Consider the following 20,911-nt stretch of genomic DNA (forward strand, 5'->3'; position numbering starts at 1 on the left):
TGACAAGAATTTTGCAGGCCTGGTTTTGTATTTAAATTGCTCAGGGGGAAAGGGCCCAACAAAACCGCACCGCACCTTGGCTGTCTTTTCTCAGGTGGATCACGCTGTTCAGGGCTCCTTATTTTCTGTTGTTCTTTGCCAGGACTACTATCCCTACATTTATTTTACTGGCAGCAGAAAAAAAGAACAAACACTGGAGGCTGGAAAATTTGCAGGACTCAGCACTCAGATCAGCTTATGACAGAAAGAGGCATACACAGCCCAGGAGCTGGAAAAAAAAAAAGAGGCAAGAAGGCAGCAAAAGAGGAGTGCAGCTAAAGCAAAGGGGCGCAGCATTGGCTTGGGGGCAGACTACAAAGACTGTGGCTTAGGAGGCTTATGGGAGGTAAAGAGCAGAAAATGGCCAAGATAACTGCATTTATCACTTTCCCTGCTAAAACAGGCTTCCGAATCTTTTTTTTTCCCCCCTCCAAGTCTGACGCTCTAGTGTTGTATGTTTGTATGCTACTTTCCCAGCCTTAAAGAGCATGCTGTCAAAATTCAATGGGATTCAAAAGTAAATGTGATATTAAGTGATGAGGGAGGCAAGGGATCAAAAAGAAGTCTTCGATTTGGTATTATGACAGTGACATCATAAATTTGTTAAAAAAATCAATTATGACTTTCATGAAGAAAATTAATTTCTTAAAAAAACATAACTGAGGTTTCACATCTTTTTCCTTGATTTTTGGGGGGGACTGGAGGGAACTTCAGCTTATCCTGTTTAAGCCCTGGTAGTTTCAAAGTTATATTTTTGTGTCTGTTTTCTCCCCCACACCCTTCTTTACACTCATTACTATACCATTTTCTGGCTTGGAAAAACAGGAAACACACCATGTCAGAATTGCATTGCTACAATGATCTGTTTAATGGGGTTGTAGATATGAAATCTGACTTATTCTAGACCAGGAAGTATTACTATGTTTTTGTGCTTCTGTTAAGACAGCTAGACTTTGGAGGAGATTAACAAGGTAACAAAAGTCTGCTGAAATTGTAAACCGTGCACAGTGAAGACACGCTCTACTGTTCTGTAGATCTGCTGCAGGGAAGCCAACCTGCAACTGCTGTTCCCCCTATGTGTTCATATAAGGCACACTTGCTGCAAGAGAGAAAAATAAAGTGGAAAGAGTAAACTCTTGAATGTGTTTTTGTTTTAGAAGTAATGCTTTTTGGCGGGCACTGAGGAGGACTTATTTGTACACCTTGTAGTTTTTGTAAGAGGTCAGAATTTCCAGCACTTACTCTAGACGCATTGGAGGCAGCAGCTGCCAGTGAGCATTTGCTTGCCTTTCCCCCGCTCTGTTTTCTGCCTCGGACTAGAGCCTCCTGAAGTCCACCGCCACGCTTCTGCAGTGCTGCAGTCCCGACGGTGGCGTCACTGCTGCGACCTCCCTGCATGCCTGTTCAGAGAGGCAGAATTTTTCAGCCAACACTTAAGTCACCCTCTTTTCAATGCAGTTAGCGATGCAGCAACATGTATTTATATTGCATATATAAATACAAAATGGTCAGATATCACATTTTTAAGCCGACTTTATAATCTGAAACTGCTTACACTTCCATGGCTAGGCTTGGCTTTTTCTCATTTACATTCATTATTTAATTCCACTGGAATTTGATTTTTAAGAAAGCCCAACATCTCTTAATTACCTTAAAAAGATCCATACATGTTTTACTTAAAAATATTTTCTGTAAGAGGAAAGTTACCAAAAATAACAGCAAATATATTATTATGCATACATTTTTTTTTGTAAAGTACAAACAAGAATCTGATCTCTTCTGGGTATTGCCAGATCTAATATGGCTATAGGTTGCTATTTATTTTGTTTGTTTTTTTAAATAAAGGGAAAAATATAAGAAATGCAAGAACACAGAACAAAATAAAAATCCATTCTTTCCAAAGATACAAGTATCGATGAAGGAACACTGTGAAAATTAACAAATGATGGTAGGTACAAACAAACACTATCCAAGCACTATGTAGTCTGTATCAGAGCAAATGCTGCACTGACCTTGAAACAGGTATTAAAAAAACAAACAAAAAAATGCTACTGGCAGAAAAAGCTGTCAAGCAAAACACTGAAAAATCGGTACTATCTCCTAACAAGTAAGTGCAGAACTGATGCTAAATATTTTATGATTTTTTTTTTCCCCACACGTGCACACTCTTTCTTCCTCTTTTTGTACCCAGGACTGATTGTTGCAACTCTAGCAATATGCTGGCTGCCAAACCAGGTTAGAAGGATCATGGCTGCTGTTAAACCGAAGCAGGACTGGACTGTCCCCTACTTCCGAGCATACATCACTCTTCTTCCCATTGCTGACACTTTCTTCTACCTGAGCTCGGTGGTGAACCCCCTCCTGTACAACGTCTCGTCGCAGCAGTTCCGCAGCGTGTTTCTGCAGGTCCTTCGCTGCCACCTGACAATAGAGCACGCCAACAAAGAGAAGTTTCGGAGAGCCAATCTCAACTCCAGAGCAAGCAGCGGCCGGTCTCTACGCCCGTTGATCTTCAGAGCATCGAAGCGTGCTTCTTCTACAAAGAGCACTAGCAAAGTTTTCTTAAGTACTTTTCAGAATGAAACCAAGCCTGACTGCAGTCTACAGAAACCACGTCTTGAATTCCTGGAGCCCAGTGTGGAAGCAGTGCCACTAGAGACTAGCTTAGAGCCCAGTTCAGATGCACAAAATGGCCTTTGTGAACATGAAATATGACTTTATAAAGCTAAGTTAATGATTAGCAATGAACTTAAAAACACAGAAAATGACCGAGGAACTGACTACATCTTAAAAGTAATATCACAGATAGATTTGTTTCCAAATATGCAAAAAGAGCAAGCGTTCTGTATGCTACTGTTGGGTTTTTTTTATTTTTAAGTGCACACTGGAAATTCAGTCTGCTAACTGCATTCATTAGCTGCCAAAAATATCAGCCCCTCTCTTCCTACAACCACTGAACTTCCCTCTCTTTTGATAGGGATTTGGAAGCAAATAGAAAATAATTGCAGTGTCTTTGAAGAAAGGAGGAGATAGAACAAACTCTGTCAGAGCAAACACTTTGCTCAAAGTTTAGCAATACAAAGATATAAGAGCCAATTTAAGGAGCAGAATGGTGGTGATCACATGCGCCCTCGGCGCCACGCCAGAATTCCCTCTCTTCTTAGGCCGGGGCCCGTTGCAGAGTGGAGTGTTGCAGCAGCTGATACAAACAGAGTTCACTTTCCCTGGAGAACAAAAAGACTGGTATCCAGCAGAGGCTATCAGACATGCCGCTGAAGACGCGCAGGATTTGCGATACATGATTCCTGTGACACAGAACAAAGGTTCCTTAGCTTGATAAAAACCAGTTTTTCATTACAATAGGTTTCATGTTTGAAAACGACTGGGTATTTCAGAAGATCGGTTTCTACTTTCATAGCAGTCCTGGTGATTTAGCCATACACCTTAGTTACAATCTGACTAAAAGCTCTGCGCTGCTAGGAGAACCACTCTTGTTTTGGATTTTCCTTTTTCTGAGTTTGGTTGCGACCAAAACAAATTATAAACCTGATTCACACACCCTATATCCCACCAAGCATTTTATAAAGAGAAATTCTTATCTTTGGAATAACCTGAATAGCTAAAACTTAAATGGAATTAGTCTGAAAAGGAGTTTGGTTTCTGTTGCTGAACATGTCTGAGCTATCTAAGGTATGTCCACGCAATTACAGTTTTCTGTGCTGTTAATTTATATTTTGATGGGTTTTTTCTTCCCCCTTTTCTTGTTCCTTTGCCACAAAGACAAGTAACCAAGAGTAAAAGGAGAATGACTATCAGCAAAACTTAAAAAAACTTGAAGGAAAAGCACTTTTCCAGGAAATGTCAGTTCTTGCTACCTTTAGAGTTTAAAAAAAAAAAAAAAAAAAAACACCCTCAATTACAAAAATTTCCATTTAGACAGAAACAGCTTTTTAAAGTTGAATGTATCCCTTTAAAATCTAATTTCTCAAACGGTTCTTATCTGAAGAAACTGAGTACTTTCTGATGCACAAAGCTATTGTTTCAAAATGTTTCATAAAGGCTGTAAAATACACTGTTGCATTTTTCCCCCTTCTCAGTGGGAACTAGCTGTGGCAGTTCCACCTCTCGTTACTCTAAAATTTTCCTGCAAGTGATACGCTAGAAATTGGGTGTTGGAAAACAGTACATAATACATACATACATAGTGGAGCTTCGCCCATATTACCTTGGGGGTACAAAAAGAGGTAAATATTTCTGTGCATGATAAAATCACTATTGCTTTAGAACATGGATTCTCAAAAGTTTTATTCCTTCTAAAGGGCACGGCACTAGGATTCCCGTGAAGAATAACGCCTCTATATCCTGAAGCATAGTTCCGCCGCGTTTTTAAATACACAGTTATCAACACTTTTTTAGAGGGAATGAGGCAGGAATACGACCTGTCAGTACTGAACTTACAGCACACGCATATACTTGTCAAATCCCCAGGGACTTCAGGAAGTAAGCATTATAGCACCCACAGAGTCTAGTAGATATCCTGCAGCAGCAACTGCACTACAAATGGCTGGGTACAGCCACAGAGCACTGTTTATTTGGGTTACACTCAGAAAAAAGGATTTCCTGTCTTCATGTGATTTTAATTAAAGCAGTTCTTTTATACCGTCACAACGTTGCTGCCATACCAGCAATGCCAGGGTTTCCAAATCTGAACTCTGAAAACGTATTTTAAGACTACTTGTCTAGTTAAACTTAAGAAAAGAAGCCCTAAAGTCAGTTTTAAATCTTCCTCTGGCTCCAGGGAGCTTCAATCACCACAGCAGGTAGAGCCTTTTCTCAAGGAGGAGGAGGAGCAGGAGCTACAGACTGTTCTAACCCTAACAGCAAAGGCATGCAGATCAAGAGGCCCAATCTTTAGTTTGCAAAAAGGGGAGAGCCCTGTCGCTCCTGTCCAACCACTGCTGTCAAGAGGCCGCAACTGTGTTGCCACCAATAGGTTTATGACACTGAAATCCCAGCTTGTTTCCTACAAAGATCTAGGCCTTTGTCCATGTTTCTTCTCCAGTCTTCCAAGGGCAGAAGCAAACGTGACCCTTCCCATGGGCTGGATTAACTTTTTGCCTTCCCTTTCTTTCTTGAGAAAGACCTCTTGTATTTAGTGAAACTAAGTGCAGTGATTGGTTCTCCATCTCTAATCTGGCACACCTCCTCATCATACAGAGTCCTCTCTCTGCAGGTGCAGACAACTAGCTCAGCCCTTCCTCAGTCTTCCATACGAACAGCAGAGAATCTGGCTGTTCCCCTCAAACACCAAGCCTCTGAAATGCTTTTGACATTGGTGGACTTTCTTAGAGGACTTTCTTCCTAAAATTTCTTCTTAACAGGATTCTTGCAAGCTCCCGTTCACAATTTGTACTAGTAAGTGATTTGTTAGTTTAGATTCCTTAAGTATCATATACTTTGTAATACTCCTTTAGAAAAAGGGGCTGGAATTGTTCACAGTGCTGTGAGCAATTAGATACTGCCCTCCGAGGCACGCTTAACCAAAGAGCTCCAGGACGCTCTTACGCAGATCAGAGTCCTGCAGCTTAACTCCACCTGCCTACAATGGCTTTCTGCTCTCCAGGATAAATTCCACAGAATAATCCTGAGCTCCTTTAGAAATCAAAACGCAATATTCCTGCACAGCCTGGAATTTTATAACTTCAGCATTGTAGTTTCATGCACAGATGGACCATGTTCATGCCTAAATAGAAAGAATAATCTGACAAGTAATAAAATCCTATTGTAATGCTTCTCCCGTGGCTTTTCTGTAAATATTTTTTCCAATAGGAAATTCCACTCCCAAATGATTTTTTATTCCCATTCCCAGCTGCAGTAATCTGAATTGTAATAAGATTCTTCACATAATTAAAAAAAAAAGTCAGCACTTTTACCAGGTTTGTGATAGCTACTTGGCTAAGGACATGTTCTCTGCATCCAAGGGGCTTTTTTTCTTTAAGTACTGATGCATCCTTTTGAGCTTGCAAATCAGCTGCTATTATACACTAATTACATTTCCAAGATTATAAGAACCATCACATATGAACTAAATTTGATCAGGATAAAAAGGCTGTGCTTTTTTCCTATACCTGCCATTTCTTTATGGCAAGATCTAATGAAGAAGGGCATAGAAGATGAATGGAAAAACCAGAATGTTATCACCAGAGGAGCATCTTACTGATTTTTTAAACATATCGGCCATGTTTTCACATGTCTTTACTGTGAGTGTCAAAAAGGCAAAACTCCAGCTAATGTGAATTAAATAGTCAGGAGAAGGCTCAAACCTTCTTCCCACCATCCTATGATTCTAGTGTAATTGTGGTAGGAAATAAATTAGTACAAGTGACATCCATGGTTTGATGCCAGGGACAGTACTCATCTTGCTCCACTAAACAGAATAATATACCCTAGCTACTGCAGTTCACTTGCTGAGTTTGCTAGGGCACTAGGCAAGCGGCATCCTTTCTTGGATTTTCTGTGTCTAGAAGATTAATTTCCTGGACGTCTCAAGGATGTCTTTCCTCAGACTCCTTGCTTAAGTGATAGAGATGGAAGTGGTTTATTGTACTGCGGAGCTAGTTCTGAAATTATTTCTGAGATCTTCCTGGACTATTTGCCACTAGCAGACCAAACCGCAGGCAATGCTTTGAAGTTGCTATCTGCCTCATAAGACATATACCAGAGATGTAACTGCTAATTACTGGATGTTCTTGCTTGTGCAATCAACTTGATATATTCATTAATGCATCACCTAGAAATATAGTTGCCAAACTTTCTCGGGAGCTTTTCTTCTACCTCAGCTTGTTCCAAGCTGCTTGCTAGATAAGGAGACTATATACTTTCACACTATGATTTTATTGGGACAGAACTAGTCCCACCTCCCTATCCTCAACAGTGCTCAGCTGGTATTTTTATTGCCCAATCTCTTGATGGATGAGTACCAAGTAAATAATTCAGCCCTTTTCACTGATTCAGCAGAGCCCCGACAGCACTGTGGGTTATGCCTATGTGTAAGGTACTATAAAGAAGTTTTACTATGAAGTTCTTCCTACTGACCACTTGCTTTTTCTTCATTTTGACTCCAGATTTGTGGGGTTGGCTGAGGATTTAGTTCAAATACTAGTACTTTTAACAAAGAAAGAGGATTAGACAAAGGTAGGACATCTGTGTGAAAATACAGTAGTATTCTACCTCTTCCCCATGCACCTAGCATATTATTAAAAAAAGCCTGGGGCTTAAAGTAAGCATTGAAAATCTACGCTTAGACTGAGCAACTCGACCATCCTTACACCTCTCTCTGCCCCATATGTGATCTTACAGTTAGAGAGCACCAAGGCCTGAAGACTACTATTTCTGCAGGACTTCTGCCTCATTCCATGCAATGAAATGCTGAAGGTAGAAATCTTAAGGCTTTTCTATTAAAAGGGGGAAAAAAAGTGTCACCTAGAGCCATTCCACACATAGAACCCAGAACTGCCAAACTCCAAATCTCTGCTTAGCTACTGTCTACTCTTGTGCATCCGTACTCTGACACTCAGCTTTAGGCACATGCAGATGCATTCACTCTTGACAGCAATGAGCAATTCATGCCATGATTTATTCAAACCCAAAACCTAAGACTTCTTCCAGCCTACCCTGTCTTCAGAGCCCAGTACATGTTCTCCACACATTTAGTAACAGCTTGTTACTGGAACAACCAAAAAAAGGTGACATCACAGATGCTTCTTACACTGTATGCGAACAGAAAGCACCAGCAGATCCAGCCTGTTTTTCCTATTGCTTGAAAAGGGCCCTATTAAGCACCTCAAATTCCTCTGGTTGTAGCAGGTACAGAGAGAAAAGAGCAAGTTTAGGCATGACTCCAACCTAAGAGCCAACTGTAATGCTAAGCAGTGGGTAACTTTAGTTCACACCTGTACTCTCAAGACTCCTTCAGTAAAATACATGAAGAGTATTTGAAGCTGAAGTAGGCAACTAAGATACCAGCTCCTAAGTTAGTGAGCTGATTACCAAAATATATGGTCTTCTGGGTTGACTTTATGACCCAATTATTCTTGAACTGTTTGCTGCAACGGTACACCTCAACGGGAGACTGCAGCTCTCTGCTTCACCCTAAAATAGTCTGTGACCTCATGGCTGCAAAACTCTTAGCTGTAAGTTTGACTCCCTTCAAGAAGAGGATGGAGCTTAGCCCAACACTAACTTTCAGGCCAAATGCTCTGTCTAGTGGGCTATGACTGATACCGCCATTTACATTAAAACAAACAAAAAAAACCCTCTACATATTTGTATTTCATACATTTCCAAATTTGCAGGCAGACATTGAATCAGATTTGCTTTCTGTAACTCACTGCACAAAAAAGAACTGCTTCTGCAAAGTCTTCTGCATGCACTCCGAGTATGCCTGTTCCATCAAACCTTTCAAGAGCATTAGAAGAAAGTCTCATGTCTAACTGGAGTCCAGAATCTAGGCATCCCTGAGCAGTTACAAAATAGCCTTGTCAAAATTGGAACACAAGTTGTGGATACGCGCAGGGGCATAGCTTTGGGCTTGTAGCAAACTTTTATTTTTTAAAGTAAGAAAGTTAGCTGGCAGACCATTGCAAGTTTTGAGGATCACAGTTATTGATTTTGGCAGAATTTCTACATTAAAGCCTTTCAGATTTAGTGCTTATTCAAGAAGAGCATTACACACTTCAGTGTGTGCCTTCCTTCAAGAAGTACTGTGGCCTTCTTGTCTTCACCTACAGATGAAGGTTTTTGTTCAGAAAAGGACATTTTACTGCCCACAAATCACTGTCACTTAGGGAATTCCAGTGAGCAAAGACCGGGACTTATTTTCATAACTTTACTGAATGTGACCCAGTGCCGTGCTTTTAGGAAAAAGCCCTGTTTTGGAGGCCTGAGCTGTAGGACGAGCTGCTGCAGTTGCTGCTATTGTACAGGCTCTTCGGGGCTTCTCAGTCAGAAACAGTAACAGCTCCTAGATCTAGCCATACTCTCGTTATTTAGTGTTTGCTACAGAAACACTTCTTGCTCCTCTTCTCCAAGCAAAAGGCAGAAAACTCACCAACAGGTGACAGTTTTAGCCCACAGAGGATGAAGGGTGAAAGCATAGGTCATGGAAAGACTTATTTTGCTAAATATCCTCCTATATGGCTTATTTTGCTAGATCTACAAATATCTTGCAGGGAATTCCACAAGGCACCTACAGGTGAGACAATGGAACAGAGCCCAAGTTTCTATGGATTCAGTTCTCAGTCCATTTGTGGCTTTTCCATCCCCTTCCTCCCTGCTTAAATTTCCTCAGAAAATCTGTTATGTATCTGTTGCAATTCAATGTGGAACACACAACTCACGTGAAGCATGTAATAGCTTTCCTAGCTTTAGTATGCTTTCATGATTTGTATGTTGCTTGTCCTGGATGTTATTTTAATGTTGTTCATAAAAACAAGACTGAACGCCACGGGTATGAAGTGATACTCCATCTTTGTTACAATACCCTGAATAGTTCCATTTATCTTGTTTCACTGAACCCTTCAATTTTCAAGTCTTCACAAGTCTGCAAGTTTTCCTTTTTGATGTGCTCAGACTTGATGGCTTGTCTGTCTATCCATATTTCCTTTGCAGTTTCAATAATGTGTGTCATTCTTTATTTCTTGTCCTAAACTGTGTCACTTGCTAACCCTCCACTTCAGTGAAATACAGCACCCATTAGGGGTTAAGCAAAGCTTTTTGCGATGTCTGCTGAAATATAAAATGAGAACTTATTCCAAGGCTGGAACACTAGATAAACATTCAGTATCCCCTTCTGAGGTATATAAAATATACCATGTGATTATGTTCAGATTTTACTGTATCAGTAATGTTAAAAATTGGGCTGCAAGCCACACATGAAGAGGATTTTAAGTTCTGTTTTCTAGTTTTCTTATTAGGTTCTAGAGTATGGCTTTGACCAACTAGGTGGACTTCTGTAACACATCTTTTTATGCCTTTACTGGTTTGGCTCTGATAACTGTCTATTCCTTAGCTAGTACCTGTTTACATACGTCATTATGTGGTGAGAGCATGCAACAGGTCCTATTGGGATTTGCTCTCTGTCTTCTGGAGAAAAAAGTGATTATAAACATTTTATCCAATAAGATCCTAACTATCTTATAAAGTGATTGAATGTTGAAAAGGAATGATTCCTCTTACACAATGCTTCCAGAAATGGCCATGTTTGTAGTCAGATCTTGTTTATATTGGTTTAAAATATAATTAGGCTTTCTCAGCACAAATCCTTTGATATAGATTGTAAATGCACCGTTTAAAAAAAAAAGTTTAAGCCAATGTAAAGTATAACCACATCCAACTAGATCCTCTATATTTTGTTTTACACTAATTCTTCCCATCCTTATTTCTTCAACATTATCTCTGGAGCTGTCATTTAAAGAATTTGTACTCTGCTAGAAATGCTTGTGAGATTTACTAATTGCTTTCTAAACAGCTAATTAACAAATAAGCAACAATGAACAGTGTTTTCTACATGAAGAAACTGAGGCACACAAGTTAAGTGTACTGAAATCTATTGCTAAGCTAGGTGACAGACTTCCTGATTTTGAATCCTGTGTTTTAGGACCGCAGCTATTTCATCCCTATCTGCTCCCTTTGATGCATTCAGTAGATCAGATAAAAGCATATCCATGCAATTAGGCTCTAACGGAGTATATAATTCTAGGGGAAAAAACAAACAAAAAACCTACCTTGTCATATTAGCATATTTTCTTCATAAATCTCTATGAAAATCTAATCAACATGATCACAACAACCCCATATATTTGTCACTTTTTTAAAATTGCATTTTGCAGAAACTAATAAGACAGCTTTTGTCAATGCAAGACTGGCTTCAGCATTCTCCTTCTGACCCTAACTGCTATGACATCTTGCGGAAATTAAATTATCTTAGAAAACTGGACAATTGCTGTACAATAGCATGTACAGCACCCTGTTGTTAACGACAAGGGTTTGGATTACTTCATGATGTTGAAGAATGAGGCATCAAGTCATTCCTTCTAGTTCTTGTACTGGAAATCAGAAGGAAAACTGCATTGTTAATGATGTAAACAGCACAGGGAAGTCTATGTTGCTGCTTGCAGCATCACAAAACACAAGCAAGGTGTTAAACTGCTTAAAAATGCACAGGTTAAGAAAATTAAGTACACCTGCTAATGCTTGTATTATCAGACAATTTTCTTTAAGGCCACAGGAAGCTACAAACTAAAAGCCAAACTCAACTTTCACCTGCATGTCTAATTGTCTTATTTTCTACTATCCTCACCCATACCTGCTCACTAACCTCACCCATACCTGCTCACTAACCTCACCCATACCTGCTCACTAACCTCACCCATACCTGCTCACTAACCTCACCCATACCTGCTCACTAACCTGGACTGACAGCCAAGCAGTAAAACATACAACCTTTCAAGCAAAGCTGGTTCACAGGCTTCCGTCCTCTGTGCTTTCCTGCTACGAAGGTAGGTGAATGCCTTGGATATCAAGATCAAAACACTTTATATTCTAGCAAGAGAGGTGAACTTAGACTTAACATTCAGTACCAGATATTAGTGTTTTTCTTGACATAATCTTATCTGCTGAAATGATTTGGGAAGCCACAGTCCTTATGCCTCTAGAAATGATAAAATGCCATACCCTTGTAGCAAGTCCCATAAATAATTTTATGCATGATAGTCTCATTGCAGCCTACTAATTAATATGCTTACCAAGTTCAGTGGAATGGCTCACATGTTTAAACCTGCATGCCAGTATCTTTGAAGCTCATCCAGCTTTTATAATATTAAAACAAAAAATCTTAACCTGTTTTCATGCTTACCATTTTATAGCCTGATCAACTTCAGAACAGGATTACTTTTTTTTTTTTTTTAAATATTATTACATTTTTTTCATGTTGAAAAAAACATTGGTAATTTGGCAAAAAAGGTTCTCTCAAATTTTCCAACAAATGTCCAGACCACAGAGGAAAAATGGAGATGAAAACAATTTTGATTTAATTAAAATATACTTGCCAATGTTTTGATAACGTCCCTAGGAGCTAAGACGAGGTACGATCAGGTCACAGAGAACAGTTTTTGGAAATGCAGATTCATTTGTGTGTGAAACAAAGGACAACAGACAGTCTTAAAGGAGGTTTAAGAGACAACTGGCTGCGGGCACTATCCCTGCAAAATACATTTGTATACCTTTCATACAAGTCCAAGAAATGGAAAAACATAAAAAGCTATTGTCCATGTCCTGTGAGAAATGAAATTCACTGGACCAGATATCACAACTTCCTTAAAATAATACAACCCTTCATCACTTCTGCATTTGGATCTTTGTCATGACTTTCAAGTTGTAAACTGCATGAAGTCAGCTGTTAACTCCACTGTTGCTTTTCTGTATTTAAAGGTGCTCAAACTAGCAATCTATTACATACTGTCCCTAATTTCACTTTAGCTAATGCATTTAACTCAGTTCATCCCCTATTTGACAGAAGTTTTGTGAGCAATGCAAAGATTGGAAGCAATTTATTAGTAATAAAATATGCCCTACAGCTTGGCACCTGAAAATAGTTTATAAATTCTAATATATCCACAGCTCCAAGTTTTCAGTATACAGTGCAAATTAATGACATATATCATAAGTCTTTTATTCACACTAGCATCAAAAATGAACTGCATGTTTGGGTATTGGTTACTACGTCTTCATTTCAATGGACACCTAACAGCGCAAAATACAATGCTGTTTGTAACCATCACAGGCTTTTTTTTTTTTTTTAATTTGGCAATAAATATCTATTGCGTTATGCTTTACTTTGATTTAAAGACAAACGAACAAAACAACCCCACTCTGACGTTCTTCCGAATTATTTTAATAGGCTTTGACCAAAAGAGGCAGTGTCAAGGGGCAGGGGAACCCAGACACAGCAGGCTTGGAGGATGTTTCTTACTGTTTCTAAATGGATACTGAGGATACAGCTACTATCTATAAAACTTTAATGCCTACAGTAATTCTAAAGACATTAAACTTTGTTTGCCGCTTTAATCATTTTGTCAAGAAACGTACACCGGAGTATAGTTTCCCCTTGATGCAAGTGTGCAATTAGTAGTAGTACTAATGGAAGCTCTACATGTAAACGGAGAAGAATATGTGGTCCTGTAATCCTTAACTATCATGTATGAAGCAACCTGAGCTTCAAAACATCAGAGGTAAAGGATTTAATATAGAGCAAATCACGGCACAACTTAGACGCTGCTTTCCTCTGCCTGATAAAACAAATAACTAGGAAATCAATACTGAAAAGTCTTAAAATTTTAAGGCCAAAAGACACTATTAAAATTCACCATTGAGACAGTCATCCAGTTCCTGATGTTCCTATGCACTGCTTTTAAGTGTGCCATTACAGTAATTGCTTTAATTACATTGCAGGATTTTATACAATGTGAATACATGAGAAAGGCCATTGTAAACCAAACAAGTAAGAGAAGTTTCTTATTGCAGATTAATAGAAATGAGATTGCTTTCCAATTGAATTGCAAAGGAAAATTCATAAACAATCATGGTTTTATATAGGCAGACATTTTAAAATGTCTTGCTATGATGGACACCCACCCCCCCCCCTCAAAGATAAAAATACTTTATAAAAGTAAGTTCACAACTACATTAGAGGGAGATAACCAGAGAATTAAGTGTACTGTTTAAAGTGTTTACATGGACAGGTATACTTACAGTGAGGTCTCTGAAATTTGTGTTTGCTACCTTTCTGCTTTGATCCTCTCACCCTTCATGGTTGACATCTTTGTGAGCTACTCATACTGCAAGTTTCATTTTGTCTTCAGTGGGTTTTAGATCAGCCTTAAGGCTCAGGTTGCTCTTGTCCTCAGTAAAAGGTAGGCTTCATTATCAGTATGGTTTCTATGATATATGTATAAAACCATATATACAATATATATTCATATATGCATCATCAAGATGTTTCATTTGATTCCAATACACAGTGGGATTTCTTTGTTCCTACGTTCACTCTGAAAAGCAGAAGTGGAGTTTCAGAGTTGAAAGTTCATAGAGGGGAAGGACAGAGGCAAGTGGGACAAGGGAATCTGCCATTTGTATTTCCACAAGGTATTTTCAAGTGGCTTTCTTATAAGACAGAATTCTGGTCCTTCATTAAACATTTCATGTATTCAAACAGTTTTCAAACACCTGATTATTCAGCTGTAGCATGAACTAAAAATATATCCCTTGTGCTAGTTTCTATGGGACCAAAATTATTTGGTGCAGTCTTCAGTGCCACGTCCCATGCCAGCCATTCTTCCATATAAAGGAAGAAAGCACTCATGTTTTTTTAAAGATTAAATGAACAAATTACAATGCAAGATGTTGCACTGCAGACAAAATACTGTCCTCCTGTACCTCTCACTGGTACAGAACGTTAATATAACTGCATAAAACTTATTTCACAAAATTGTTAAGCTCTACTTGAAGTGAGAAAAGGAATATTTTGTCATTGATCTGACAAAGTCTCCAATTCTGTGTACTGATAGATCCCCAAAGTGCAACTGAAATATAAATTGCCATAACAAAGTGCACACATGCAAGGGAGGCAGAATTGTACTAGTTCCACATAATCATTTAGTCAGATACATGCCTAAGTACTTCTCATTTCTCAGTTCATTTTCTTTTAAGTTGTGCAATGGAGCTAGTTTCTATCTGATATTACAAACAGCTGGGATAACATACCTGCTGATCTAATTCAAAACATTAATGACTAATACCTGCATTCTTGGCTACTCACATCAGGGGCTGTCACAATAACAGCTGCTTTCTAACTTAGGTTAGTAACATTTCTGCTCTGCTGGAATTTCTCACCTGAAGCTGATATGTGCTTCTTAAGACTGACTCTCCATAAACTGTGATAATGTTCTGAGACAGCACAGTGATGTTTGGAGCACTAATTCTAATTCTGTAGTAACTGCAAAGAAGTAAAAAGAAGTGGTTTGCTTAGCTATGGTCAGGCATAAGAAACTATTTACAACCTAAGTGAAAAAAGCTGCTTATAGTTCACCACCGTACCATTTACAGAAGATCTAATACAGAAATGAAGCTGAATTTAGAGCCGTCCTTGCACAGCCAAATAAACGCTGACAAATAGATAAGAAAAAAGTCACTGGCTACACACTGCTGACTATACTGTAGGCACACCACAGAATGTGAATCGGTGACCCCCTTCATTGCAAAACAGACAAATAGATTAATGTATATTGCAAAGGATGGGAGACTAGATCAATGAGGTTACTGACTCAGATCATGAACTTTATCTCAATATACTGCATTTAACTTTTAAATGAGGTTTAGGAGAACTTGTAACATTTTGCTCACTGACACAGCTATATTTTATTAAGGGCAAAAATGGGTTAGTCTATAAAAATTAAATTATATTCCTTTGACTGTATCTAGTCAAGAGGAAAAAACTCTAATTATGAGATTGCACTGTCAAATAAATGCAAATTCACATCTTTCATATTCTGAGTTAAAAATTCAAACTCAAGTCTATTATAAATTAAAATCAATATTTGAAACACTTAGCTTTCAGTGATAAGCAACAACCAGAAGAACCAAGTTATGAAATGTTCTGGTAGAAGCAGAATGAATTATTAAATAAAGTTTGTGAGAGTAAGGCATTTATATTACACACATTTAAATATCAATTAGGAAAAAAACCAATAAAGGATAATGAACTGAATTGTCTATGTTTTACAACCGATCCTCTCTAGAATTGACTGAGGGTAGGAGAGAAACTAAGCTTGCAATGTAAATTTCACTCAATTTGAAATAGTTAAGTTAAAAATTTTAATTTATTCTCTAGCTGGATTTTACAATCTCTCAGCTTAAAAGGAATAAGAACTGCATTTATAGAATTAAATTAAATAAAATAGTAGTACCTGCTATGCACGGCAAGATAATTATCTCCTAAAGGGAAAAATCCAAATATCAGTCCAGAGCCAATACAAAAGTTGCACAGGTCAAAAAAAAAAAAAAAAAGAGATAAAAAATTTCTTTTAAAAGAAGCTCCTCATTTACTATATTGCAAATCAATTTCTTCATAGGAGTAAGCACACATTACACAGCCCTGTATGTCTCACATCTATTAGAATGGCTCCAATTAGAATTTTCAGTGCGTCATGGTCACATTGGCCAGTCTGCAATCTTGTTTTCTTAGACTAGCAAACATGCCTGACTGACTAAACCCATGGTACATATCTAGGCTGTTTCTTAATATATTCACAGGTGTATATGTGCACACGTACATACATACTTATTCAGAAGACTGGCACTTCTTTATGAGTGGTTTAATTGACTGAAAACACTCTTCTAACAGTCACCTGAAGGGAAGATTACAGGTATGTTGCTGGAAGGCGGATGCAGTCTGAGTTGTATTGAAATAAAAATGTTAAGGTATGAGGGAAGAGGTTAAAACAAAAACTGTTAAGACTGAAGAGAACAATCAAATTTAAAAAAAAAAACAGGGAAATATTTACATTTGTCTATATATCATTTTGAGAACACTTCAAACTGCCACATCATCCATCCAAACCTATTAAAATTACTGCAGAAGATCTGGTGTGCAGGTGGCAAAGCCCTTACACTTGCCTTCAAACATTCATTTAGAAGCACTCAAGAGTTTGAAAGTACTTTACAAGGTATAACTATCTCACATCACCCCTACCTTCTCTGAGTAAACTTGAAATAAAATACTCAAGTAATATACAGCTCAAAGGAGACTGATCTTCCCTTTAAAGAAAAAAAAATATATATATATATATATATCTTTCTCCACCCTGGAGAGCTTCTAAGTATTTTACAGAAGAAGCATAGTCAGGCTAGATAACACCATGCACAGTGAGGCAAAGTGCCAGCAGTTCAGCTGCTGTTGATAGGTACCTAACAACAATTGTTAGGATTTGTCCATGATTTGCAACCTAGTGATCTGTAACTACCAACACAAGTGGAACCAGCTGGTTGATAAGCAACTTGAAGATACTAATGAATGGCTTTTCTAACACAAAAAACAATGTTACAGTTCAAGACCCACGGGCACACACATTTCCTACCAACAGGGGAAATCTGCTGTTACTGAAGGACTGAGTGAAGGACAGGCTACAGCTTGATTTATATAAACATCATAACAGTCCTATACATCTGCAAATGCTATGCTCTAAAGCATTATCCTCAGTTGCGAGTTACCCTGTAACAGAGAGCAGTTTCACCTCAATTCAGGGTTCTGAAGTCCAAAGCTTCTGCCTTTGGCTCCTGAAGTCTACCACTTGGTAGACTCCTGGTCTACCACATCTAAATTGAGGTATACCACTGAGTTACTATCTTACCCTTTTTACATTTAAAAACATCTTAAGAGCCATCTCCAGTAAGAGCTGGAAGCCAAATCAACTAGAAACCGCACAAACATGGTTTCTTCTTACTTCATCCAGCCCAGAAGTCTCTAATATACAGTTGTACTCTTCACTTAGATGCTTACAGAGCAACTTGGTGTTTAAAAACCCAAGACAATTCTCTCAAAATCCCAAATGCCTTCCATCGCGTGATGGATAAAAATAATAATAAGAAAATCAATGTATAGCACAGCTCAAAAGACAATAGGGGAGAGAAGCAGAATCATCACTTGCTTCCTCTTAAAAACATTGATCTCTAGATATGCTAACTTAAAATTAATTACAGTAAAGGAAAAGCCCTTAGACTTAAGAAGACTTAGAAAATCAATATAGCCCAGCTGTGCCCCCTGAACTCCAAAAAGTGTTCTTTACAGCCCTCTCCCCCTTGATGTTTCTTTCATAGCTGAAAGCATAGACTACACTTTCCTTCCCTTATGATGAACCTTTAGAGTATGCGAATTGCTAGAGTAAATAACAGAAAGGAGGGAATTACTAATTTAATGCTCTTGCCTTCCATCCCTTGGGGAAAAAGCCCATGTAATTAACTGTAATGAGATTAAACTAACTTGTTGTTATTAATTTCCCAGTGCTGGGAAACTAAATCTGAGACCCATAAGACTGTGTATTAACAGCTTTATCAACATTTGCTTTGGATACTTCATTTTTTTAATCAGTTTTAAAGGGAAACGATTAACCTTATTGGGTTGCAAAGTTGCTCCAAGTTTGAGAAACTGAACTGGAAGTCCCTTTCAGTGGGACTACACTGACATACCTTCCTAGGTAGAAACCACAAAAACATAGAGCCAAAAGCAGCAAACATTACCCAGTACAAGTCAACAGGAGTATAATCATTAAATTCTTACCAAAACTTTTTTCCATTACTTCTTTCTGACACATGTCTTGAACATTGACTGTACAATTCACAATGAACTCTGGAGCAGAGCAGTCGTTATTTAGCTGGAACTCTTCACACTGGTAGCACTGTATTTGCAGACCAAAGCCTGGAACAGACAGTTTTGCACAGGAAAACAAAAATAACAAAAAAGATGATCTTGCAGAATCAACACGTGCCCGAAACGCTGCTTATCCTTTCCTCTTCTCGTTTTTGCTGGTGCTAAATATTTAGCAGCTCAGCAATGATGGGGGAGGAGGGGGGAAAGGTGTGTGCGTGCGTTGGGGGGAGCGTGGCTACCGCAGCCCGCTCGGCTGCGGCTGTGCCTGAGGTACTGAGCACCTCGGAGGACGCTGCCTCGCTCGGGGCAGCCGGGCCGCCGGCGGGGGCGGCGCCGCCAGCAGGCGGCGGGGCAGCAGCGGCAGCAGCGGGGTCCCCCGCCCCCCGCCCGCCCCGCTCCGGCCACGGCGGTGCCCTCGGCGCCGCGGGCTGCGACCGATCCGTCCTCGGGCGAGAGCGCAACCCGCCTAATAGCCGCGCTTCGCCTCTTATCCGTGCCGACGGGTTTACTTAGCTGCTAATTAATGACAAACGATTTAATTACTGTTTTGCCATGCGCAATTACAGCTGCGGAGCATCCTTCACCTCCTTCTTTTATCGCGCAAACGAGGCGCTTCGCCGTCCTCGGGAAGCCGCTGGGCGCCGGCGGCGGGGCCGTGCCGAGCCCTGAGCACTGCTGGGCTCCGCGCCGCCCGTCGGGGAGGCTCCCCGCGCCCCCGCCGTCCCCCTGCGACGGCGGCAGCCGGAGCGAGCCCGCAGCCCCCTGCCCGCTGCCCGCAGCCCCCGGCGCGGCGCCGACCGCCCGGCGCCCGAAGCCGCCCGGCGGGGCGCTGCCCACAGCGCCGGGCTCGCCGGCGGCGCGTCCGCAGGAGCGGAGCGGAGCCTCTTACCTGGCCCCAGGCACAATCCGCAGAAAGTTGCGGCGAGGAGGAAGAGCCGCATCCTCCCGCAGCAGCCGCCGCCGCCGCCGCCGCCGCCGGGCTGGCGTGCGGTCGCGAAGGGGCATGGGCAGGAGGGAGGCAGCGGAGGCGCCGCGCGCGGCTGCCGCTTCCCCGCGCCGCAGAGCGGCGCCCCGGGAGCGGGCTCCGCCGCCCGCCCGGCGCCCGCCCTGCCCAGCCCCGCGCCGCGCTCCAGCCTCGCCGGAGTTGGGCGCCGAGACTGAGAGAAACTGTGCGAGATGCAAGAGCGTGGGGTGGGGAGGGGGGGGGGGGTTGGCGGCGGCGGCTCCCCCTCCTCCTTTAGCACCATGTGATGGCGGCGGAGCGGGGCGGGGGGGAGCGCCGGCAGCCGCCCGCACCTTTCCTGGCCAGGCACGCGCCGAAGAAGGGGAAGGAGAAAGTTTTAGAGATGGAGGAGGAAACCTCGTGTCCCCCCCGCCGCCGTCACTCACCCACGGCCCGGCACTGCGCTCCAGGCACCACATCGCGCCTCTCAGCTGCGCGGCCAGGGGGGGCGCTGCCCGCCTGCCCCGCACCGGCCCCATCGCCGCCTTCCTCCCCCCCCGCCCCAGCGTGGTGGCTGGCGGAGCGTGCGTGTGCGACGGCGGGCAGAGCTACGCGTCTGGTCCCACACAGCACAGACGGCCGCGGGGTGCGCGTGTGTGCACACACACACACACGCACACTCGTCCAGCGCCGGGCACGGCGAGGAGCACCGCACACGCCCGACCCGCCTGTGGCAGCGCCTCAAGCCCCTCACGCTCGCCGCTTTCCACCGCCCTCCTGACAGGCGGCGTCCTCCCCTCCCTCCCCCCCGGCCCCCGCCCCGCGAAAAAAAGGGAATTAAAGCTTAAAAACATGCGGGGGAGGCGAGGAGATTTAAGTGCTGAGCGAGCGGCATGTACGAGTGCGAGACGGGGCAACCCCAGTCCCCTCAGAGGAGGGCACAGGGCTCGGGGCGGTGGAGCGGGGGGGGTGCCCGCCCCTCGATGCCGGCAGCTTGCCGGGGTGCCGCGGCTGCCGCTTCAGGAGCCGGCCGCGCTGTGGCAGGCCTCGCGGGGACGGCTGGCGGCAGCGGGGCGGGGCGGGCTGAGGCGGCGGGAGCCGTTAGCGGGGCGAGGCGGGGCGGGGCGGGCTGAGGCGGCGGGAGCCGTTAGCGGGGCGGGGCGGGCTGAGGCGGCGGGAGCCGTTAGCGGAGGGAGCCGTTAGCGGGGTGGGGCGGGCTGAGGCGGCGGGAGGCGTTAGGCGGTGGGGGGCGGGGCGGGCTGAGGAGGCGGGAGCCGTTAGCGGGGCACGCTGAGGCGGCGAGGAGCCGTTAGCGGCGGGAGCCGTTAGCGGAGCGGGTGAAGGCGGCGGGAGCAGTGAGGAGCCATCAGCGAGGGGGGGCAAACGGGCAACGCCCGCCCGGGCTGAGGCGAGGGGAGAGGCCGCGCGGGCTGCCGCGGCCAGCGCTC

At 42.3% G+C, this 20,911-nt stretch overlaps 2 protein-coding genes across 2 annotated transcripts in view; one reads left to right on the forward strand and one right to left on the reverse strand.

The window, feature by feature from the left end:
• The window catches only part of GPR39 (G protein-coupled receptor 39), an 81,354-nt gene extending 77,429 nt beyond the window's left edge, over window positions 1-3,925 (forward strand). The window contains exon 2 of the mRNA XM_068949196.1: window positions 2,231-3,925. Coding sequence (XP_068805297.1) covers window positions 2,231-2,754 — 524 coding nt within the window. The 3' untranslated portion in view covers window positions 2,755-3,925. The remainder of the gene's footprint in view (window positions 1-2,230) is intronic.
• Window positions 878-19,588, reverse strand: LYPD1 (LY6/PLAUR domain containing 1). The gene is made up of 6 exons (XM_068949197.1): window positions 19,410-19,588; window positions 18,431-18,568; window positions 16,062-16,089; window positions 14,989-15,091; window positions 13,849-14,144; window positions 878-3,344 (listed from the first exon to the last, which is right to left on the reverse strand). Exons 1-5 carry the CDS (start codon window positions 19,459-19,461, stop codon window positions 14,097-14,099), a joined length of 369 nt encoding a protein of 122 aa, XP_068805298.1. The 5' UTR covers window positions 19,462-19,588; the 3' UTR covers window positions 878-3,344; window positions 13,849-14,096.
• Between the last annotated feature and the right edge of the window lie 1,323 nt (window positions 19,589-20,911).

Source organism: Struthio camelus, chromosome 6, assembly GCF_040807025.1.
Source record: "Struthio camelus isolate bStrCam1 chromosome 6, bStrCam1.hap1, whole genome shotgun sequence".
NCBI classification, from domain to species: Eukaryota; Metazoa; Chordata; class Aves; order Struthioniformes; family Struthionidae; genus Struthio; species Struthio camelus.